A 25,102-nucleotide genomic window follows, 5' to 3' on the forward strand; every position below is an offset into this window, starting at 1 on the left:
ACATATCACCTTAGATAAAACAGTAACTCTCCCATGCTGGAGTTGCACTTGTTAATTAATCTCAGCAGTAATTATTGTGGTAGAGTTAGTTTTCAGGATAATGCAATAATGTATACATTTTATGCATTACAGTGCACACAAGAGGACCAGAAGACCACCTATCGACCCGGACTCTAGCTTCTAGGATTAAAGATGAACTCCGAGAGGGCAGCATGAGCCAATGCAAGATGGCGCCACAATAAACACTCGCCTGCGCCAGAACGGGCTGGGCCGACCATCAGGCCCCACCGGGAAGAAGCCTACCGGCGCAATAGGCCGCGACGTAAAATATATATATATATATATATATATATATATATATATATATATATATATATATATATATATATATATATATATATATATATATATATACCGTATTTGACGGCTTTATAAGACGTACCAGCTTATAAGACGCACCGGCTTATAAGACGCGGGGCTAACCCCGCGGCCGACACTACCCCATCGATCAGTTTCACGTGGAAATACTATAGCGGCGAACGCCACCCATTGGTAACGATCAAAACAAAGAAAAGTGACTGTGCAAGCGGCCCCTAATCCCAATATTTTAACATTTAAAATGCTTGATACTTACTGGGACCTGCCATAACTGGTCCTTCTTAGAGACTCGAGTGTGCAAAACCTTAAGAAGTTGGACAAATACAGATACGGAGATGGGACCACACGAGCGTAAGCCCAGGCCCTGTAAAACTACACACACAGACACACAGATTCAGTTTCATAGTTTTGTTCCTAATCAAGCGTTATGAAGTCTAATTTTGCGCGTGTAGCCACAAGAGGAACTGGAAATCCCGGATGCTAAGTGTGTCCACCGTCTAACTTACAGTTAAGCAAAACTTCCACTGGCTTACATATATCTGTGCCTCTCATGTGTAGTCATTGTATAGACTCAACTCTGTTTTGTGATATTTTGTATGTAAACTGTGATACATGTATTTAATGAACAAGAATCTATCGCCAAATTGATATCAAATAAATTATTGTGAAATGTTTCATATCATAAATAGCCTCTTGATGTGTATCCTTTTTTAAGCAAAATAGGTGTTATAACGTGTATTTTTTTTCATTCAGTACAATTCAACATCTTTATTGTTGAAACATTGCATAGAAAATAGTAACATTGACAATAAATATGTTGAAAAAAGGTTATGGTGATTGGTGCAGATAACTGTCTCTCATTATATCATCCCGTTTGAACTGTTTAAGTATGTAATTATTCACTTTTGTCCAATAGTTATTCTTGGAAGATTGCTCCTCCCCCCCTGGTGTATATCGTGTTTCAATATATAGTTTTCACTGCACCAAAATAGGTTGTATTGTGAGGTAAGACATACATAATTTTTCATCCAGATCAAATTTAAAGCATTCTATCACAGCGCAAACGAGTTCGAAGCTGAATAAATCCCAGTCGAGACCTCCAAAGATACTACTAGACTCCTTGTCAGCTGTTGCCTTAAAACACAAAGCCCTCATTTTTGTATATTTTCCAATTTAGATATATACTGATGTTGTGTATATAAAATGAGAAAAAAAGGAGATCCAATCGTATGTCTAATAGATAATCATGTAAGTAAAATGTGGGAGGAAGTAATTAAGCTACTGCTCGAACTTACTGCTTCGAAACACCCTTGGCCCTCGGCCCCACTCAGACGGCTGCTGGTCTTCGCGGAGGGCGGACATGCAGGTGAGTGACGGGTTTTATGTGGTTTTATGCATTAAATTTGTGACGAAGAAGTTTATGTAGAGAGCGAAGTGCAGGGATCATTACTGAGTGCACATTACATAAGTACTTTTTTGGGGGTGGAGGTTACTTAGGTTTAGGATAGGGAGCTTTCAGTATTGGGCGTGTGGTAACAAGGTCTAAGTAGGCAGGAAACTATCACATTAGCGAGTGGTCATTACAGAAGAGATGAAGTGAATATTACATTGGTATTTTACTGAGTGGACATTGCATAGGTTTAGGTCGAGTTTTCAGAATTGGGCGTGTGGTGAGTGGTTTGGGAGAGCAGGGAACTATCACATTACCGAGTGGGCATTATATTGGCATCGAGTGGGCATTACACAGGTACTTTACTGGACACTGCATAATTTCAGGTGAGGTGAGGTGAGTTATCAATAGTGAGTGTTGTGCAAGGGTTCGACAGGCAGGGAACTATCGTATTACCCAAGTCATTACCGCCAGTTATAGCTAAAGTGCGTGAGAGGGACATAAGAAGGAGGGGGGGGGCATAGATAGGGGTTAAGTATGGGGAGTGATTGATTAGTATGCGTGGGTAGAGGGTCTTTATTACATACGGCTTAATTATCGAGTGCGTAGTTAATGGTAGGTGTCATAAGAGGCTGACCACTATTAGGGGTGATAGAATGGTAGCTATACGTGGGTAGAGGGAAGTGGTCATTATCACATACGGCGCTTAATTAGCGAGTACTAGTTGATGGTAGTTAAGTGATATAAGGGGCTACCCACTATTGGGGGTTAAGTATTGGGAGGGGTGGTAATTTGGTATACGTGGTTAGAGGGTAAGTGAACATTATCACATACGGCTTATTAGCGAGTTGTTGATGACAGTAGGGTGATCCAGAGGTTAATTGGGTTGGACGAGGTATAAAGACTTCACATCCTTTGAGTCAAGACTAGTTTAGTGGGCAGTTAGGAGAGACTGCCTTGGATGCTTTCCTTCGTAATTTTATAGGTGGTTATTCCTTTTTTTTTACATGTTCATTCCACTCTTTCTGAATATAATTGATTTCTCTCAAGGGTACGGTAGTGTGAATTACCGTCTTTCATTCCTCCGTGGTGCAGTGATCAGCATGCCAATGATAATCATGAATCCGCAGGCTTGGGTTCGAATCCTCACCAGCCGATCTGCACTCTGTTCATCCGATGTTCACCTCCCATCAAGCTAGCCGATAAATGGGCACCTGTGGAAATTTAATTGTGGTAGCTTATCACACTGGCCTTGTGCTCCGGGATGATGGATTACTTTATAGGCCTACTACAGCCTCAGGGGCCAAAGTGACGATGATTTGCACCAAAGCCACATGCAACTATAGCGTATACGTGAATGTACTTGGCGACATATCACATTGTTACCGATTATCTTCACCCGGAGAACGACATACAGCTGAATATTACAGAAGTTAGAAATTGTGGCTGAAGCTGCATTTTCATATATGCTATGCGTGGCACCCTATATATAGTTTAACGAAACCTAGAAATAACTATAAGGAAAACCACCGTCAGTGTGCCCGTAATGGCTCCCTCATGTCATTCAGTGGGTGTTGAAGTCTATATTACTAGCAGGCATTAAAGTGTAAAGGATGAAGGGATCGAGGCTGTTAGTGTGTTCTAAGTATATATAAAATGGACACTTCATATATCATCCAATGGGCGACGTAGTCTATAAAGAATGTTTTTCCCTACATAGGCCTACATTATACTCCTAGAACCCTACCTTTTTAATAGGCGTTTGGAGATTGGAGTTGAACCCTCTAGTGTATAACTGTGGTAGCAGGCTTTTTTTTCATTACTGTTTCCTTTTTTTTTTTTTTTCTCTAATGTAAATAAAAGAAAAAATCGCTTTTTAGGTCCTCCTCCTCTCGGTCCTCTCTTCTGTTAATTCACACTTTGCTTTTCAATGATGCTGTATTACTTGACCTTTCTCAATGACCTCAATTGATATTTGACAGGTATCTTTTTTTTTTTCTTTTTTTTGGTATTTCGTTGGGGATATACCCCAAGGGAGGAAGGCGGTGCATGCCGCGCAACCACCCAAACGGCTGGTAGAGAGATGCCCAATTCTTTCAAGGTGGTGGCCCAACAACGGGGCTGAGGGTGTCGGAAAGAGCCCACCTTTTCACCCCCATGGCACCTGGCCTCGGAAAGTTCGCCCAAGGTCAAAGTTTCCAAAAAAAATAGAATTTCATGAAATTTCGAAACAAATGCTTCCATATGATGCATAGGATCACAACTGATGCCCATACCAATTTTCAGGACGATCTTTGGCGGAGGTGTGCACTCTCCGAGTGCTATGCGTCTAATTACCGCCCGCAAAAGAATTTTGGGGACGGTATTGTTTTCAGTTGTGTAATTTACCTTTTGAACCATTATACCTAGGATGTTGAAACTTCATAGGTGGACTACTAATAGCCCCCCACTGGACGAGTTCGATTTTTAAGGTCAAAGGTCAAAGGTCAAGGTCACCGAAGTCAAAAATAATCCTTCCCACTCTTTGAGTTTTTTGAGAGAGGAAAGGGCAGGACCTCGCCCAAGACTTAATTGCATATTTTAACATTTTGAGCACTCCGACCACAGAGTGTTGGCAGCGGGCGGTTTGTGCTCGTTAGAGTGTCTAACGTCTAGTTTATTTATTTGTTCGTTTGTTCGTTAACAGTCTTCTGTCACAATTTTTCGGATATCTCAACCAATTTTTCATGGAAGCTTCATGTCCATCCAGAATAGAACCCATTAAATTTTTAATGTCAAAGGTCAAAGATCAAGGTTTAAGGTCGCACAGAACGTCTGATTGGCCATAACTTCAGTTCTCGTCATCGTAGAGACTTCAGACTTGGTTCATATTTTAGCTCATGGAAAGACGCCCCTTGCATGGCCTTGACCTTGACATTTGACCTTGACCTCGAAAAGTTCGCCCAAGGTCAATGTTTCCAAAAAAATAGAATTTAATCAAATTTCGAAACAATTGCTTCCATATGATGCACCTTGCATTGCCTTGACCTTGAACTTTGACCTTATCCTCGAAAAGTTCGCCCAAGGTCAACGTTTCCAAAAAAAAAAAAAAAAGCATTTCATCAAATTTCGAAACAAATGCTTCCATATGATGCATAGGATCACAGTTGATGCCCATACCAATTTTCAGCACGACACCGGACTTCTGTGGTTCCCGGACACTTGTTTCCCCTTAGTAGTCAGGGAAATTGAGGTTCGAGTGTACATTGCTATTGCTTGTTTTAACTGATTTACATTTAAATATGACGTAAAAGAAAGTAAACGAAAATAAAGCATTGCAACTCCAAAACAAATTAAAAAGCACAAAAAGTCCCTTCCCCCTAAACAAAAAGGCCTCCTAAAACTAAACTGGCTTTTGTTAACCCGGGATAATTCCAATTCTGGTGTGTGTGTGTGTGTGTGTGTGTGTGTGTGTGTGTGTGTGTGTGTGTGTGTGTGTGTGTGTATTCCTGTATAGTGGAAGGTATTATGACTTGACATGACTTTTCTCTTAATTAAGTAACAACATACTGGGTAACAATTTTATCAGTTTTTTTTAAAGTTAATTTCTTGTTATTTTAACGTTTAAATTTTAATTGTGCATTTTCATGGCGACATCATTATAAATCGAAATAATGCTACGGGAAAGGTTTAATTTACTAATCAATTAATCAAGCAATGCATCTGTTTCGAATACGAAATCATATATCATATTAGAGTATAATATGATCCTGAAATATTTTTAGTTAGGGAGAGCAGATACATCCACCTCACTGCTTATGCATATTGTACAGGGGAGGCAAGTCCAAGTCGCCGCAGTTCGCTGCAATCCAGGCATTCATCCGGTCGTCCAACTCGGCAGAAGCAGAACTGCTCCAGGCGCCGACCTGTCCTCCTTGATAGAAACCGCCAGGTTTTACGAGCTTCAGGAATGGTTTCTTTTCTCTTGCTTTCATTTTCTCAAACTCAGTGTGTTCCTTGATTCTGAAAAGATAATGAGTTTCATATTATCAAGAGGAAATTTCAGAATATTATTTATTTAATTATGAATTATGCTTTCGAGTGTAGGTGTTTTCATTGTAGTTGTATTCAGTTATGATACATAGGAAATGAACTACGCTTCCGTGATACAAATTTCGACATTCAATCCGTCAAACATAGATATGAATTCACTTGAACCTAGAAAACTTACGAATGTAGCTTATAAAAAAAATATAAAAAACGAAGCTTTCGTTTTCACGTGATCACTGTGTGGGCCTTCACGCTGATGTGGTGGCGCCCCCTATAGCTAGAATTTTTTTTCTCTAGCCTTGTGGAGGAAGGTAGTGTTGCAACGCTCACTCGCTCGTGGTGGGGTGTACGGGAGATGGTGGGTGGAGGTTAGGCTAGGAGGTTGCAAAATGTTCGGTTCCGTTACTTAAGCTCAGGGGGGCCAGGTTAGGTTAGGTTAGGAGGTTGCAAAATATTATTTTAAAGTGGTTTAAATAAATGAAAAATATAGGGTCAGTTTCCTAGGGATTCCCCCCCCAAAAAAAATATATATATAATTTTCTTTTTTAAATTTTCACAGTTTTCAAAATATTGCGTGTTTCATCTATAGTCTTTTTCATTGTTGTCCAAATTTGGCCTAATTTGGCTTCCCCCACCCTAAAACCCCGCATTCCTGCCAGGTCCCCAAGGTCGTTGGGATAGGAAAAGAGAAAAAGAATATAGGATGAATTGTGTTAAACTGCAATTTTATCAAGGTTTCACCGAAACTGCTAAGATGACCAAGAGTCATTTAAGAAGATAAGAAAATCGCCAGTAGAACGCCCCTTGCGGAACTCATACTGGCGATCAGATAACAGAGAGAAACTGAGAGAACAGCTTCATCTTCAGAAACTGATAGATGCTTATGAATCTTTCGGTTAAGGATTGATTCAAAAGCTTTAGATAGACAGGAAAGTAAAGCTATTGGAAGATAGACTGAGGGATTGGAGAGGTCACCCTTCTTAGGCATAGGCTGTGCGTAGGCATACTTCCAGCAGGAAGGAAAGGTAGATGTTGAAAGGCACAGGCAAAAACAAATGACCAGGCAGGGTGTTAGCACGGAAGCACAGTTTTTAATGACAAGAGGAGGCACTCCATCGGACCAGTACGTCTTCTGAGGATTGAGGACAGAAAGGGCATAGAAAACGTCATTCTTAAAAATCTTAATAACAGGCATAAAGGAGTCATGGGGGGGGGGACAGATTTGGCATGATTCCGGGCAGAAATGTAAAGATAGTGATTAGCAGGAGTGCGAAGGCTCTTGTACTTTTTGTGAGATGCCTCTCTATTTTTTATAGCACAAGAGCAAGCGTGATTAAACTAAGGTTTATGGGCATGAGGTGTAGAAAAAATACGTGGAATGTGTGCCTCCTTTCCAGAGAAAATCACCTCAATGATGCGCTGTGCACACACAGAGGGGTCTCTCTCCTGGAAGCAGTAATCATTCCACGGAAAATCAGAAAAGTACGTCCTCAGGTCGTCCCACCGAGCTGAAGCGAATTTCCAGAAGCACTGCCTCTTCGGTGGGTCTAGAAACTGTACAGGAGCGATAGGACAGAATACTGAAATATAGTTGTGATCAGAGGAGTCCAACGGAGAGAACATTTTGACAGAGAAGGGTTAAAGGTTAAGAAGAGGTATAGAATGTTGGGCGTGTCTATAAGGCGATCGGGGATACGTGTAGGCTGCTGAGCGACCTGCTCTAGATGGTTTAGGAGAACAAAGTTGTAGGCTTGTCCACCAGGCTGGGGTCGACCACCAGACCCCACCATGAAAATCTATCGGCTCTGTAGGCTAAAGATGAAATAAAACATCTGATAACTGCAGTGCAGTCATATGAGACTAGCTAAAGCTGCCCGAGCACTGCTTGTTCAGACTTTTGTTCAGGTGCTGAAGCACATAGTCACGATGTATGAATGCTTTCTTTGTATCTATGATTAAAAGTTAGAAAATATCCATTGTGTGTGAAGTGTGGACTGAACATTTCTTTACCCACATTAATTTTTCACTCACCGAAGCAGCTGGTCATCACTGAGGAACGTTTCCAAGAAGCTGTTCAGCCTTTTGAGTTCTTTCAAGATGTCAGCCTTCATGTCTTCATAGAACATGACATGCAGGTTCTGGTGGCCACGTCTGGCCCACGCCTGCCGCAGGTGTTGCCAGTATGGGCCGTATATCAAGCTGTTCCCGGTGAACAGCTCCGTCCAGGCGCTCAAGTTTCCCTCAAACCTTCCCATGCGTGAGTACATGAGATAGGACGATAAACATACGTCCTTTGGGTTCCTGGCCACGTACACAACCTAAGAAATATTGAGTATAAGGTTAAGGCCAAAATAAATATATAGATAGAAAATTGCCCGTAACACGCTGTCTCATTACAAAAGAAGATAAAAATGTACATAAATGAATAGTATCTAAATAGGTGTCGATAATCCTTTCATGAAAAATAAATATGGGTGAACATGGAAAATAAATAAAATAAATTGAATGTCTATATGCATTAACCCTCACTCATATGAATAATATTTACAGGTTTCTTTTTTCTATCAGCCAAATGAGTTAGGAGCATTTGGTAGCTCAGTACCCAAAATAAAGAACAAAGACAATTATCTCTCTGGAGACTTACTTCGAGCTATAATTACTATATATCCTTGTTTTTACAATTTGATTGCGTATAAAATTATTATAAATGGAATGTATATTGTATGAATATATGCATTTTTTTTATCATTGGTAACATGTAGAGGAAGAAAAGCTTGCCAGTTCCTTTTCCAGAACTTTTCGTTTTCATTTTCTTAGAACGGTTAAAAGTGGGGTTCTCCGGTGATTATTTTTGCAAAAACGTTAAGTTTATAATGAAAGATAGTGTTCTACTAAAATTATCTGTTTCTACACTTTATCAACTAGTTAACTAGTTGTTATACATAAACCAACGTGGAGCGAGTTATATGTTCACAGTGACTGCCTGACAAACAACTGTATGACCTTTTGACTAGTAGAATGAATGAGATTAATGCTTTCCATATCAAAGATATGTCTACGTTGCTAACCTTGCTGACGTCGAGATAACCACAAAAGACGCCCATGTGATTTAAATAGTTCCGTGCTCGGCTACGCGGAAATTTTACTTTGCATTTGTGGATATGAAGAACCAAAAGTCTATGGAAGAACTAAATTGAAAATGCAGTAAATAACTTAGGAATGTTGTGCACGGGGTAATGTAAATATAACAAATAAAGAAGAATTATTATATAGATCCAACATCCATGGAGTTTAAAAAAAAAAAAAGCTTAAATATACGTCTACTGATCCTCATTCAAACCTTGCAAGAGTCCAGTAAGTCAGGGTGGAAGTGACAGAAATGCATTGTGCTAGCGATGATTCTCGGCGAGGTTGCCGCGGCCGCCAGCTTCATAATTGATGGCTCGCCTCCTTGATCCTTGTTGTCAGGGATCTCCAGGAAGTTAGAAAAGTCTATCTCGTTGTACGATGAAAATGTGTCCTAAAAAAACATGATAAATGATTGAAAAGCGAGATAATGTGATTAATGCAATGAGCAAACTGTGATAATACGAAAAAAAATGTATGCATTAATATAAAATATTCAACAATGGAAAATATATACTGCATAAAAGTTTAAACTTCCATAAGTGATTAGATATGTTAATTACGATGAAACTTGCATCGATATTAAATTATAAAAAAAAGTAATTTTACTTTAAAAAATCCTGGTGAAAAAAGACAAATATGATGAAAGAGGTAGACTTTAGGATGACTGAAAATTGGTCTCTGTGAAAGAGAAATACATACGAGGTAGAATAAACAGATAGGTAAAAAGTAGAAACCGAAAACATTTTGATGTTATATGAATATAATAGAACAATGGATAATCTCTTTGGGACCCTCGAGAGTAGAGTCGGGTAACTGAGGCGACGTGCCAGCTCACAAAGCTGCCTTGTATAGGCCAAGCGGCCTCTTTCTGTTCTCATGTTCTTATATTATAAATACTATCATAGTGGGTAGTCTAAGTAGAGGAATCAGTGAGAAAGATGAAGTTATTGGATGGATGTTAAAAACAGATATGTAACATGTTCTTTATAATTATGTCATTCATTCTCTTCATATATATGTAAATGGTATTTATCCAAAAGTGCACCCGTCTCGCAGCAAATGACACCATTGTATATACAATATTATGTGCATGTACAATACTGCCATATCGCTTACTTAATTCCCGTCACAAATCGCTCGTTTGAGATATTAACTTCTTCATGAATATTATTTCAAATCACCACAGCCACTCGCTCCGCCCACAATTGAGGAAGGTTAGGTTAAGTTAGATTAGGTTAGTTACTATATACTATAAAGCTGACTGAAAAAGTTCGTCATGCCGGGAGGTGAGGAGCAGAGTGGGGCAAAGCGGGGCTGGGCAGCGAGCCCCGCTTTGCCCCTAACAAACCCCACCCTAATCAAACTTAACCTAACCTGACCTAACCTCCCTCTATGGTGGCTGGAGAGAATGGCTGTTGCTCTTTTAAGTAATAATCAAACAATGAACTATCTGTGAACACTGCATGTCTGGCAGGGAGTGATCTGGCAGTGTTGTCAAGTACTCCAATTTCGTCAGAATTACCATAGATATACTTAAATTACCTTAGAATTACCTTAAAAATCATATTACCTCAGAATTACCCTAACTGAGGAAAGATTACACTGATCTAAGGTAATTACCTAAAATTTGAGAGCCCAGCTCCTGGCGAATACCACTTAGTTACAACTTTATCTTTCCTTCCTGCTGGATACACGCCTATACATACAACCTGTGCCTAAGAAAGTTGCCGCTCTAATCCCTTAAACCGTCCTATAGCTTTAGTTTTCTGTGTCTCTAAAGTTTAGACCCATCCACCCGCTATTGTTCTACCTTGCTGGTGTCTCACGGTTGCCTCGTGCTGTTCTGTGTCTTTAGCCACTCTGAAAAATTCTCTGAGTGTGTGAGCGCGTGTTTGTTTTTTACTAATGTACTTTTAACTATGTAATCTAGGTGTTAATACAACTTTTTAGTGCTTCTGCGTGTTACATCTCGGCCGAAAAGTTTCCCAAGAAGTTGCGTGCACCGACCAGCCGTAACCTGTCTTATGTTGCTATCTCGAGGAAAGGGGTTACGTAACATTATGCTTAGTCTGTGACTGATCTGATACTAGACTTACCGATAAATTAGAAGTCAGACAGAAAAAACTCTGTGAGATGTAAACGAATGCCACTCATCATGCATTACCGATCGTTACCGAGCTGATGCATTATGGCAGTGTATAATGTAAGTGTAATTGGTGTCATAGTAGCCACGTGTATCGGAAATAAACAATAGATGATATTAAGCGCATAGAAAATAATAAGGTCCTTGACATTCCAGCTAACACATTTACTTTCACATAACCTTACGTAGTGAACCGGAAAAACGCGCTTGTTCACATGATGGAGGTCAGCCAAGTGTAAATGATCAATGTGCTTCATGGCCCACAGGATCTCTCGGGTCCAGGTAGAGCCGCTACGAGGATACGACATTACCACCACGTCATCACTCCTGAACGCGAAACTGCGATATGCCTCGCAGAGCTGCCGGTATCTGAGACAGAGAAATGCGTAATTACTAGAGACAAATGCGTCATTACTACTACCACTGCTTTTACTAAGGCTACTACTACTACTACTACTACTGCTGCTACTACTACTACTGCTACTACTACTACTACTACTACTACTACTACTACTACTACTACTACTACTACTACTACTACTACTACTACTACTTCTACTACTACAACATAAATGATACCTCCACCCATGTTTATTTTCCCGACACATAATCATGAAGGGCTCCATAGCTTGGAGATCATTAGCCCCAACTCTGTTCGCTAATGACTAGTAGTAGTAGTAGTAGTAGTATCATTAGTATTATAATGATCGTTAATATTATTATTTTTATTGATTATACCCACACCAGGATTCGAAACAGGCCCCCGCCACCTCCGCTACACGGAGGTTAAAAGTGAGAGAGCCACCCTGTCTCTCACCCAACCTCAACTTGATAGGGATGTGTTTGAGTCCTTAATTAATCGAGCCCCGGCATAGGTTTCATGACATATAGGTCAAAGAAAGACAGGTTTTAACCTCCGAGTAGCGGAGGTGGCGGCGGGCTCAATACCTGTGGTTCGAATCCTGGCTTGATTATAATCAACCTGTCTTTCTTTGGTCTATAACTCTTTATGTCATAAAACTTATACCGGGGCTCGATTAAAGACGCAGCCACCTCCTTACCGAGTTGAGGTTGGGTGAGAGACAGAGTGAGTCTCTCACTTTTAACCTCCGTGTACGAGTCTGCCCTCGTATGGAGTATGCATCTCACGTGTTGGGGGGGCTCCACTCACACAGCTCTTCTGGACAAAGTGGAGTCTAAGGCTCTTCGTCTTATCAGCTCTCCTCCTATTACTGATAGTCTTCTGCCTCTTAAATTCCGCCGCCATGTTGCATCTCTTTCTATCTTCTATAGATATTTTCATGCTGACTGCTCTTCTGAGCCCCTCCCGCGGCCACGCTGCACACGACTTACTACTCACGCTCATCCTTATACTGTCCAAACCCCTTATGGAAGAGTTCGCCAGCATCTCCATTCTTTCATCCCTTACACTGGTAAACTCTGGAACAGCCTTCCTTCGTCTGTATTTCCTCCTGCCTAAGACTTGACCTCTTTCAAGAGAGAGTGTATCAAGACACCTCTCCACCTGAAATTGACTTCTCTTTTGGCTATTCCTTACTGTTATCTATTATAGGAGCGGCGAGTAGCGGGCTTTTTTTTTTCTCTCACTCTATTTGTTACCCTTGTGCCGTCTCCTTTGTTGTAAAAAAAAAAAAAAAAAAAAAAAAAGACCCAACATAGCGAGTCAGTCTCATCGTCAAGACGCATCCTTAATAGTCCTTTATTCAAGGCTAATGATTTGCATCTTCATTAAATGTGTTTCTTTATGATTTGTCCAAGAAACTACATTAATTTTTTGAAGTGATAATTTGATATTTAACATCATTTTAAAGAGTAATTTACCTCATTAAGGTTGATATAAGAAAGACCTACTATTAAGATACTACTTCCGTTGATGATACAACCATTACTACTACTACTACTACTACTACTACTACTACTACTACTATTACTACTACTATTGCTACTACTACTACTGCTGCTACTACTACTATTGCTACTACTACTACTACTACTACTACTACTACTACTACTACTACTACTACTACTACTACTACTACTACTACTACTACTACTACTACTACTACTACTACTACTACTACTACTACTACTACTACTACTATTACTAGCTATTACTACTACTACTACTACCACCACTATACAACAACTACTACTACTACTACAACTACTTCTACTACTACTACTACTACTACTACTACTACTACTACTACTACTACTACTACTACTACTACTACTTCTACTACTACTACTACTACTACTACTACAACTACAACTACTATTGCTGCTATTACTACTACTGCTACTACTACTTCACCTGAGAAATACCTTTTTCTATGATGCAGATGCTTATCTACAGTATAATAACTGTTTAGAATGTTCGTTAAAAACATCAATGTAAAAAATGCACTTACTCAGGTGGGAAGACAGCACCTCCGGGATCGACGCGTACAAGATGGTCAAATTTGCCATAGCCCCGGACCTTAAGGGCGGCAATTTCCTCTTTAGAAAGATCTTCCACAGTTACACCCATTGGCTGATGTCTGAAAGCCATGCTGATAGTTTTGTTGGTGTCTTCACTCAATATTCCTGAAAATAACAATAATGATAATTATTATTATGATTTTAATATTAATATAATTACTAATATTATCATTTTTATAATTATTAATTCATTAACATTGTTATTGTTATGAGTAAAACTATCTTTATCTTGTTATAAGATAGAACCCTCATTACGTAAATGATTAACCTGCAAGTAAGTATGAACTGCGATGTTTTCGTTTCCAAGTCTTGAAAAAATATATGAACATGTATTTATCATCATTTTACATTTTTATGGCAACCAATGTCAAATTATTTTTGAAAACTGGCGTTAAAAATAGCTGTCTTTCACTAATAATTTAATTTGTCAATATGCCATCCTGGAAACGCGGTTCGCCCGAGAGAAACTGCCCAAACGTGACAAGGCAATCAAAAGGAAGCTGTGGCAAGGTTTGACTCAAGAATCAAAGACTAAATTTGAAGGATTCCTGGATAAGGACTACCCATTGAATAAATTCATTGATAGGGTGGAACATGAGCGCCAGTAGCTTGAAGCAACTCACGCAATCTCTCTGTATAGAGTTATTAGAGACGAGAGGAAAACAACCACTGCATCACAATCTGAGAACCGCCCACCCAACCTTAACGAAGCGCCTAAATCAAATGCTACATCCAGTGAATCCAGAAGTCGAATAACTCAAAAGGCAGATTAGGGACTTAACTAGTTGACAACTACAAACCCCAACCCGCCAACCACGACCAGAAAGGTATTGCTCATACTGTCGGTCACACACACACTTTTTGAGAGAATGTTGGCGAAAATCGACACGTGGAACTTGATTCGATTGCAAGAAGTACGGATGTTGGCGTGGAAATAAAAAATGTCCGGGTCAACCAGCCAACCGCACATGACTGACACAGGGACACACCTCACCTATCATCAATTTGGTTATCAATGATAATATCATGAGAGCAGTGGTAGACACGGGTAGTGGTCATACCCTTATCAAGGAATCGGCTGCGAATAAAATAGGGAGTGAAATAAATAAAAGACGCAACATACCTAATTTACAAGGTGTCACGGGTTCTCCTCTCAGAATTACTGGCATGGTTTGGTTAGAAATCAGGGTGGGTAACGATCATGTACACAAACGGTGGGGTCCAGCAGTCCCTAACAGCTACCTTGATGCAGAGCTACTGCTGGGTACTGGCATAATCGGGAAGGCTCCTTTTCAATGGAACGGAAAATTGAACGAGATAGTATTGGGTAATGCTTCTCACGTAGTTGGTCACATAAGACGACAAAAGGGAAAGGTAGAGATAATCCGAGGTATTCTCCTGCTGGCTCGCCCAGGGGCGCGGGTGAACTCATTACTGCTGGTTTGGTTTATATATATTCGGCCAGTTCCTCTAGTTCAGATGGAGTTCCGAAGCAACTGTATCTGTCTCTCACTTAACTCAGGTGAAAATTTTTACACCTCACTCCTCCGTGATGAAAACAAGAAAAAATGTAACTAATGACGATTCGGCACCTTCCCGCCGAGTCATTATCACACCACCCTTAGCTCGGCACCTGTTTCGTCTGTCTGTCTGTATGTCTGCTTTGTGTCTTGCAACCACATGATTCACCATTAATACATCAGGTTTTTTGAAGGTTATTGATTTCTCTGTTTTCCCCCCGCATTACAGATCCACACACAAGACTTCTTTCCACCAACTGGAACAACCTGAAGCTCGCCATACACACCACAATGAACAGACATACACAACAACAACAAAAAAAACTTTCTAGTTGGTACACACTACTGGTTTTCCAGGGATCTATACGCAAACAACATCGCGAGAAACAAAGATTCTACAGACTTGCGCAGACATACAACACAACAGACATTTGCACCGCCTACAAAAAATAACAAAAAGACGTTTGCCAAAAACATAAAATCAGCGGAACGCAAACACATAGCAACTAACCTTGCATACAGTGTAAGAAATAACAAAAACTTTTGTCTAATTCTTTAAAGCGCACAAACATGACACTAACATTGATTTCATCACTGAAAGACAACAATTACACATCAGTAACCGCCCCACAACACAAAGCACTAATACTCAACACACAGTTCCAGCTGGTGTCCACACAAGAACAGTAGTAGTAATTATAATAGTTGTAGCTGTAGTAGTAACATTGGTTGTTCCGGTGGTAGGAGAACCATTTAATCTAAAACTATGTGGTCATATTCTTAAACATTTCGGCTCCCGACCATACACTTTTGACAAGGCTTTCGTAGGAGTTTTGGTCATTTCCAGGTGTAGTTTTATGACCCTGGTGGTATTTTGACCCTTCCTCTGTACCGTGAACCTAAAAAATCTCATTAAAACCCGGCTGATCTCCTTTTAGGCCTTTGGAAATAGTTGATTTGAGGGGTGGAAGCGTCTGACAATACCGACCTTGTTAGTATCCATGTAATAAGTTACGATCTTAGATTTTATATTACATCGTAAAATAAGTTGTTAAAGAATGTACTAAATGTCAGTCTGTTGCTTCCTGATGCGTTTATAAAGTTGGAAAAAGTCAGACAACATTGTACCTGTGGTGATACTCGTTCATTGTTAGTCACCGAAAGTTAGTTTTGTTTGTAGGTACTAGGACTAAATTAACAAACTTACCTTGCAAATGCAAAGAATTTTCTTAAATTAGGGCTATTCCTCTAAAATACGTCCTCTAGAAGAGTCATAAGCAATCTTTGCTCAACAGATGACTTTTATTAAGTCGAGCAATAAACCGGTCACCGGTGTTATGGTCAAGACAGCGCTGGAGGTAGCACCACCTCAGATGGTGCTTAGGTCAAGAGAACACTTCTATCTGGGACAAGGGTGACTTTCATCAATAGGGTAATAAACTGGTGCTGTAGTAAAGACAGTTCAACAGACGTAACATGTCAGTACTGCGGCCCTGATAACACTGAGGCGCCGCGCACTCAATGTACTCAACTTCACCACATCCCGCATCAATGAACGCAGCGTACGTATCAAGGTGAGTTCTGAAAACAATCCACCCTTTAAATATCAAAACAAATCATAACAAGAGCGCAATATGAAGGGACTGATTTTCACTTATTATTTTTTTTCCGCATAAGAAACTGTTAAAGGAAAATAAATTAAAATAAAGAGAACACCCAAAAAACATTTGTCCACAAAAGGAAGACAAGATGCAAAGGGAAATCGCAGATTTGGTTGGACTTTTTCAACTCTTCTGCTTTAGGGAGTTTAGGAGTGCGCAATAACTACTGCAACTGTGCTTCGTCTTCAGAGTCGATTAAAGGAAATATCTGGAGAAAGTAGGAAAATCTATCACAATTGTTGCTGAGTCAAGGAGACATATAGATATTGCGTAAGATAAGATAAGATTTGGAAAAAGTTTGTAATCATTACTAACCACTCAACTCCTCCTCCTCCTCCAACAACAACAACAACAACAACAACAACAACAACAACAACAACGTCAACAACAACAACTGCTACTACTACTACTACTACTACTTTTTTTCACAACAAAGGAGACAGATCAGGGGCACAAAAAAAGGAAACAATAATAAAAAAAAAGGCCGCTACTCGCTGCTCCTATAAAAAGAATCAGAAGAGGTGGCCGAAAGAGGGGTCAATTTCGGAAGGAGAGGTGTCCTGATACCCTCCTCTTGAAAGAGTTCAAGTCGTAGGCAGGAAGAAATACAGATGAAGGAAGATTGTTCCAGAGTTTACCAGCGTGAGGGATGAAAGAGTGAAGATGCTAGTTAACTCTTGCATAAGGGGTTTGGACAGTATAGGGATGAGTATGAGTAGAAAGTCGTGTGCAGCGGGGCCGTGGAAGGGTGGGAGGCATGCAGGTAGCAAGTTCAGAAGAGCAGTCAGCGTGAAAATAGCAATAGAAGATAGAAAGAGAGGCAACATCGCGACGGAATTTTAGAGTTAGAAGACTATCAGTAGGAGGAGAGCTGATGAGACGAAGAGCCTTAGATTCCACTCTGTCAAGAAGAGCTGTGTGAGTGGGACACGTGAGATGCATACTCCATACGAGGGCGGACAAGGCCCCTGTATATGGATAGCAACTGTGCGGGGGAGAAGAACTGGTGGAGACGATCCAGAACGCCCAACCTCGAGGAAGCTGAATTAGCGAGAGAGGAGGAGGTATGAAGTTTCCAGTTGAGATTTTGAGTTAAGGATAGACCGAGGATATTTAGTGTTGAAGAAGGTGACAGCTGAGTGTTGTCGAAGAATAGGGGATAGGTGTTTGGAAGATTGTGTCGAGTTGGTAGGTGGAGAAATTGAGTTTTTGAGGCATTGAAGGACACAAGGTTCCTTCTGCCCCAATCGGAAATGATAGCAAGATCTGAGGTTAAGCGTTCTGCAGCTTCCAGTCTGGAGTCGTGTACTTCCTGTTGGGATGGCCTTCTTTTGAAAGAAGTTGAATAATGCAGAGTGGAGTCGTCGGCGTATGAGTGGACAGGACAGTTTGTTATGGAAAGAAGATCATTGATGAATAACAGGAAGAGAGTGGGTGATAGGACAGAGCCCTGTGGAACACCATTGTTGATAGGTTTAGGGGAAAAACAGTGACCGTCTACCACCGCAGAGATAGAACGGCCGGAAGGAAACTGGAGATAAAGGAACAGAGAGAGGGATAGAATCCGAAAGAGGGCAGTTTAGAAAGCAAAGATTTGTGCCAGACTATATCAAAGGCTTTCGACTGAGAGAAACCTTTGCTATTACGCAGGACATATCAAAAAGCCTTTGATAGGGTCTGGCACAAATCTTTGCTTTCCAAACTACCCTCCTACGGTTTCTATCCTTCTCTCTTACGCTCCTTCTGCATTACTCAACTTCTTTTAATAGAAGACCCACCCAACAGGAATTAAACGATTCCAGGCTGGAGGCAGCAGAACGCTTACGGCCGTACCATTAGGCAGCCTCTAAACCTTCCTCCTCCTCTTCCCTTAAACGGTGTCCCCTTTCTGCCGGATACTATAAGGTGATCTCGGTCCCTTCCTCCACTAGAGCTTCTTCCGAGTTGGGTTGGTAGCCTCTGTAAACATATCTACAGGGAAATATTGATAATTGAAGCATTTTACATATATTAGTGTAATCATACATATTTTTCAATGTATAATCACGAAGAAAATGGTTGATTGAAAGGCAAATATAGGTATAATTGGGAACATAGCGTGAGTGATAGGGTTGGCATCCCTGCACGGCCCGTGTTTTCACGAGGCCTATGAGACGGGAGGCCTTGGGGATGGGGAGTGACGTCAGCACCCCATGGTTTCCACCACTCTCCACGCACACAGCCAGGGAGTCCATATGTGCCCGGCGTTATCACTTCTCTGCCCCTCGCTACCATCCCGTCAAGCAAGGAGCCGTTAGAAAAGTGCTCGAGCCCCATCGGAGCTATAGGAAAAGACTACCTAGCTCCTTGTGTTGACCAAGGAGGCGTGTTGACACGGCAACTCGGCAAGGGTTAAAAATCATGATACAACCCTAAAGTCTTAAACAAAATTTTAAATAATTTATATAAAAAAAAACTTTTGCAGATTCATATAAGATCAAATACGTTTTATTATAATTCCTGGATCATTTATAACTATATTAATGAGAGAAATGCAGAATTGACGCATAGAATATGCTAAGGGACTCACGAAGATGTGCCTATCTCGATCCCTTGCCAGATTCCAACAATTTCGCCCCTCAACATCTTTCCTTTGCTTACGGAGAGGGCCCCTCGAAGATTATGGTATGAGAAATTGGCCAAAGAGCTTCTATAGTCGAGGAGGCTGCCTTATGGTACGGCCGTTAGCCTCAGACATTAGTATTATTTCCGATTGGGGCAAGAAGAACCTGGTGTCCTTCAACGCCTCAAAAACACAGTTTCTCCACCTATCCACTCGACACAATTTTCCAAAGAACTATCCCCTATTCTTTGACAACACTCAGCTATCACCTTCTTCAACACTAAACATCCTCGGTTTATCCTTAACTCAAAATCTCAACTGGAAACTTCATATCTCTTCTCTTACTAAATCAGCTTCCTCGAGGCTGGGCGTTCTGTACCGTCTCCGCCAGCCGTCCTCGCATGGAGTATGCATCTCATGTGTGGGGGGCTCCATTCACACAGCTCTCCTGGACAAAATTGGAGTCTAAAGGCTCTTCGTCTCATCAGCTCTCCTCCTCTTACTGATAGTCTTCTACCCCTTAAATTCCGCCGCCATGTTGCCTCTCTTTCTATCTTCTATCGATATTTTCACTCTGACTGTTCTTCTAAATTTGCTAACTGCATGCCTCCCCCCTTTCCGGGGCCCCGCTGCACTCGACTCTCCACTCTAGCCCATCCCTATGCTGTCCAAACCCCTTATGCAAGAGTTAACCAGCATATTCACTCTTGCATCCTTTACACTGGTAAACTCTGGAACTGCCTTCCTTCGTCTGTATTTCCTCCTGCCTATGATTTGTCCTCTTTCAAGAAGAGTGTATCAAAACACCTCTCCATCCGAAATTGACCTCTCTTTTGGCTACTCTTATCTATTCTCTGTTGTGGGCTCGGCGAGTAGCAGGCTTTTTTTTATATAAAATTTTTGTTGCCCTTGAGCCGGCTCTTTTGTTGTAAAAAAAAAATAGAATGACACATGTGAAGCACAGATTTCAATGTTCACCACCAGCTTTGTCTTTCATCCTCTTTCACTGACCAACCTGGTGAACAAACCTACAACTTTGCTCTCCTCATCGATCTAGAGCAGTTGGTTCAGCACCCTACACGTATTTCCGACCGTCTTGGAGACCGGCCCAACGTACTAGACTTTTTCCTTACCTCTAACCCTTCTACTTACTCTGTCAAACTGTTTTCTCCGTTGGGCTCCTCCGATCACAACCTCATTTCGGTCCTGTACATCTATCACTTTCACTATGTACATCTATCGCTCCTGTACATCCTCTGGACCCACCAAAGAGGCGATGCTGCTGGCATTTTGCTTCAGCTCGGTGGGATGACCTGAGGATGTACTTTTTTTTATTTCCCGTGGAATGATTACTGCTTTCATGAGAGAGACCCCTCTGTGTGTGCCCAGCGCATCACAGAGGTGATTGTCTCTGGAATGGAGGCACACACTCCACGTACTTTCTCTACTCCTCATGCTAAAAGGCCTTGGTTTTATCACTTTTGTTTTCGTGCTATCAAAGATAGAGAGGCAACTCACAAAAGGTACCAGAGCCTTCGCACTACTGCTAATCATGATCTTTATATTCCGGCCCGGAATCGTGCTAAATCTATTCTTCGACTTAAAAAAAACTCTTTCCTTAATACAGCCCGCAGCCCTCGCGCAGAGCAGATGGCAAGAGCGGAGCCTGTCGGCCAATGACTGGAGGTTGCACTCTTGTACGAGAGGCTCACAAGGGCGGCCGTGATCATGGCTGCGCGTTGGTGGTTCTTGGTGCTCCTTTCCGCTACTGTTCATGCTGCTCACTCGCACACTTATCATTACCTTCTTAGACACGAACCTCTACTCATTATCTAAAGAAGCTTGGCACGTGAAAGTGATGCCCCTTTCAGATTTCTATGGTTACACTTCCTTACTTAAGTTCTAATGTCGTATGTCTGCCAAAGCCACATTCCGAAGTTGGTCTTCTTGTGCCCTGAGACTGCCAACACCCCCTGCCCGGCTAGAGCAGCGCTAATGGTATCGACACTGAAACGGTACCGGGTGTGGTGCCATTTGCCATCCACGTATCCTTAGACATCCCATCCTGATCTGCGCATGCACGGAACCCGATGTTTACAAGCACATAGTGTTGATATCGTAGTTTGTCCATGCAAGATGGCGGCAAAATATACAAGGGCTGTAGTTTATCTCTTTTATCACATTAACCGACATACAAGGCGTGCAGGTTATCTCTGTTATCACATTAACCGACATACAAGGCGTGCAGGTTATCTCTGTTATCACTTTTACTAACATACAAGGGGTACATGTTATCACATTTATCACATTTATTGACATACAAGGGATGTAGGTTATTTCTTTTATCACATATACCGACATGCAAGGGGTACAGGCTATATCTCTTTTATCACATTTACTGACATACAACTAGGGGTGCAGGAAGAAACTTTGATATTTCAAGCAATTTTTAAATTCAAAACATACGTCATCATTTACTTTAAAAAAATAAAATAAACTTAAGGGGGACGGATCACAATAGGCAGTCAACAAAAGACACGGTACCGTGTAATCTCGAAAGAAAGCCCTACCACCAAAAATTACTGGACTCAGTGGGACACTCTGCGGATGGACAACGGGGTGTTACAGCGACGCTGGGTTTTCATGATGGTCTTGACTACTACTGGTCCACGGTGGTACCTATGAAGTCCCGGGAAGGCGTCTTGAAAGAAATGCACGACCGCATAACCAGCGGACACCTTGGGGTAAAGAAGACACTGAGTCGCCTGCACCAAAGGTTCTACTGGGTTGGCATGAGGAAGGATGTGGAAGAATGGTGTCACGCGTGTAAGGTGTGCTGTGCAAAGAAGGGCTCCAAGAAGCGTCACCGTGCCCCATTGCAACTATACCAGGTTGGAGCCCCAATGGAACGGGTGGCAGTGGATATAGCAGGACCCTTGCCTCTGACGACGAACGGAAATAGGTACATCTGCGTCGCAATGGATTACTTCACCAAGTGGCCGGAAGCCTACGCCATCCCTGACCAGGAAGCCACTACCATCGCTAAGGTATTGGTGGAGGAGTTCTTCTGTCGCTTCGGTGTGCCTAACGAGCTCCATTCCGACCAGGGAGGGAATTTTGAGTCAACAGTCCTTGCTGAGTGCTGCAAGCTTCTGGGTATCAAGAAGACCCGGACCACCCCTCTGCACCCACAGTCAGATGGAATGGTGGAGAGGTTTAATTGGACGAGCAGTGCAACAATGACCAGTCTTCATGGGATCAGAAGCTGCCTGCGCTCCTCGATCATGGCCTACAGGTCTGCGCCTACGAGACTACGGGGTATTCGCCGGCAAAGCTGATGTTTGGACGTGAGCTGCGATTGCCGGTGGACCTACTGACAGGAAGGCCTCCTGGGGAAGGCCTTCCAAGGGACGCCTCCAGTTTTGCCCGTCAGCTAGAGGAACGGCTGGAAGAGGTGCACCATCAAGTCCGTGGTGCCTTGAAGTTCTCCGGGGAGGCCATGAAGCGCGGTTACAATATGAGAGCAGGCCACGTTGACTTCAAGGAAGGAGACCAAGTCTGGCTTTACAATCCGCAGTGGAAGAAAGGACAGTCTCCGAAGTTACAGAGCCCCTGGGAAGGCCCTTATACTGTGCTAGAACGCCTCTCCGACGTGACTTATCGAATCCGGAGAACGGAAAGGACCAAGCCGAAAGTTGTCCACGTCAACCGCCTATGGAGGTACCACGGTCCGGGAAACTACACCTGGAGCAACTACAGACACCCAGCAGCCGACGAAAACGCAAATTGGGACGTCCAGGATCGAGAGGAGGTCGACGACGACATAGGTCTTCTGGACCTTTCAGCCGAGGGAGATAACCTCCCGGTTTCGGCAGATGTTCCAGGGACATCCCAAGAAGCGAACGACGACGAAGCGCACCAGGAGACAGACGCGCAGGAGACAGAGGACAGAAGACAGAGACAACGCAGGTGTCCACAGCGATACGACGATTATTATGGTTTTGATTGATTTTCTTATGTTTGTATCTAGTTAAGTGTGTGATCGGAACGATCACAATTAAGAGGGGGGGGATAGTGTTGTGCTTGAAGCTTCCCCCGGGGTCTATGGGTCTCTGGAAGACTCCGGGAGGAGCGAGCAGGGGGGGGTGGGGAGCAATGGCTCACCCGCGCCCCGCGGGGCCCGCGGACAGGCGTCAGGCGGGAAGTGTTGCCAACTCGCACATATTTTTGCTACATGTTCATTCTTGTATGATCGTCTTTTTTTTATCGAATATACTGTAACGTTCTAGACTGTAGCTACTGTTCGGCACATATATAGGAGAAGAGGGCGAGAGGAGTCAGTCACAGTCAGCTAGTAGTCAGTGAAGAGTCAGAGTGAATTGTACTAAAGAGGAATATTAAACTACAGAAGCTGTGCAAGGTGTTTACATATCTCCCTCCCACGGAGTCTCCTGACGGCGACACGGAACCCAAGTAACACGTCCGGCATAACAGTATAAATACATAATGAACAAGTAAAGTCTGTGTTCGTGATTTATTAATTGCTTTAGTGTATCAAGTGCCTAAAATTGATAGTACAGAAGTTTTTGTAGACCAAAAAACAACGAATAACAAGTCGTAGATTAACAGGCTGCTGTGCAACCGTAGTTTCATAATTTCATTTATCATAATACCGCATCTGCGTCAAAGATTATTGAAGAATAATGTTCTCAATATTCATAACTTTGTTTGAAATTACACTTCGTATGGCAATAATTCGTAGGATAAAGTTCGTTTGATTCTAGGACCAAAGTACGTATGGAAATAGTTCGTATATATATATATATATATATATATATATATATATATATATAGAGAGAGAGAGAGAGAGAGAGAGAGAGAGAGAGAGAGAGAGAGAGAGAGAGGTGTGTGTGTGTGTGTGTGTGTGTGTGTTTTTACATAACCGAGCGATCAAAAGGTCTCCCCTGCAGTGGTGAAAAACAGTCGTCCAGTAAGAAACTTTTTAGGGTACTGGGCGACAAGATCTTTATTCTTGAAATCAATCCTGGAGGCAGTGGCTCATCATGTCTGTGTGGTCTATGTGTATTATTTTGCGTTACCGGGAAGGCGGCGGCGGCAGAGTGCAGGGTTATGATGTTGGTTGCCGGTGGCGGAGGCGAGGCGGGCGGTGGCGGTGGTGATGGTGGTTGTCGGCAGGGTCGGCTCCAAGGAGACTATAGAACGTATATAGTCTCTTTGGTCGGCTCTCAGCGACACCCCCCCCCCCCCATTTTCATGAGTTTCGGACAAAAGTTCGTGTATAAAAACTTCGTGTAGGAATAGCGACTTATTACCTTACAAACATGCTTACGAACTTTTCCGTACGTACTAATTTACCCAGAAGAATTTTATCCCTGACGAACATTTGCGTACGAATAATTGCATATGATTTTTTTTCTATACGAACTTTTGTCCCGACGAACTTTTGTCATTACGAATATTTTGCATACGTATTTTATACCATACAAACATCTGTATACGAACTTTAGCGTACGAACTTTTACTAACGATTTTTTTGTCAGACGAACTTTTTCCCTGACGAACATTTGCCTACGAACTTTTTGCTTACGAACAATTTCATACGAAATATTTCCATACGAACTTTTTCTATACGAACTTTTGTCGTTACGAATGTTTTACATACGTACTTTATACCATACGAACATCTGCATACGAACTTTAGCGTACGAACTTTTGCGTACGTACTAT

General features: G+C 41.9%; 1 protein-coding gene across 6 annotated transcripts; it reads right to left on the reverse strand.

Annotated features, from left to right (window-relative positions):
* Positions 1-4,330: 4,330 nt before the first annotated feature.
* LOC126980509 (sulfotransferase 1A3-like) lies at positions 4,331-24,581 on the reverse strand. 6 transcript variants are annotated; one of them, XM_050830487.1, is made up of 6 exons: positions 24,454-24,581; positions 13,502-13,676; positions 11,255-11,438; positions 9,138-9,317; positions 7,829-8,115; positions 4,331-5,770 (listed from the first exon to the last, which is right to left on the reverse strand). In XM_050830487.1, exons 2-6 carry the CDS (start codon positions 13,639-13,641, stop codon positions 5,557-5,559), a joined length of 1,005 nt encoding a protein of 334 aa, XP_050686444.1. In that variant the 5' UTR covers positions 13,642-13,676; positions 24,454-24,581; the 3' UTR covers positions 4,331-5,556. The 6 variants fall into 6 exon arrangements, with proteins under 6 accessions (XP_050686444.1, XP_050686445.1, XP_050686446.1 ...); XM_050830488.1 differs by lacking the exon at positions 24,454-24,581 and adding an exon at positions 21,250-21,361; XM_050830489.1 differs by lacking the exon at positions 24,454-24,581 and adding an exon at positions 16,920-16,955.
* Between the last annotated feature and the right edge of the window lie 521 nt (positions 24,582-25,102).

This window comes from Eriocheir sinensis, chromosome 44 (assembly GCF_024679095.1).
Source record: "Eriocheir sinensis breed Jianghai 21 chromosome 44, ASM2467909v1, whole genome shotgun sequence".
Classification (NCBI taxonomy): Eukaryota; Metazoa; Arthropoda; class Malacostraca; order Decapoda; family Varunidae; genus Eriocheir; species Eriocheir sinensis.

Excerpts from the sequence above, each read along its gene's own strand:
- LOC126980509 (XM_050830484.1), bottom strand. The coding sequence starts at position 14,541 with ATGTGCGGTTGGCTGGTTGACCCGGACATTTTTTATTTCCACGCCAAC. Across the intron at positions 11,439-13,501 it reads GGTGCTGTCTTCCCACCTGA|ATACCGGCAGCTCTGCGAGG; the intron begins GTAAGTGCATTT and ends TCTCTGTCTCAG. Across the intron at positions 8,116-9,137 it reads ACTTACTGGACTCTTGCAAG|GTTGTGTACGTGGCCAGGAA; the intron begins GTTTGAATGAGG and ends AATATTTCTTAG.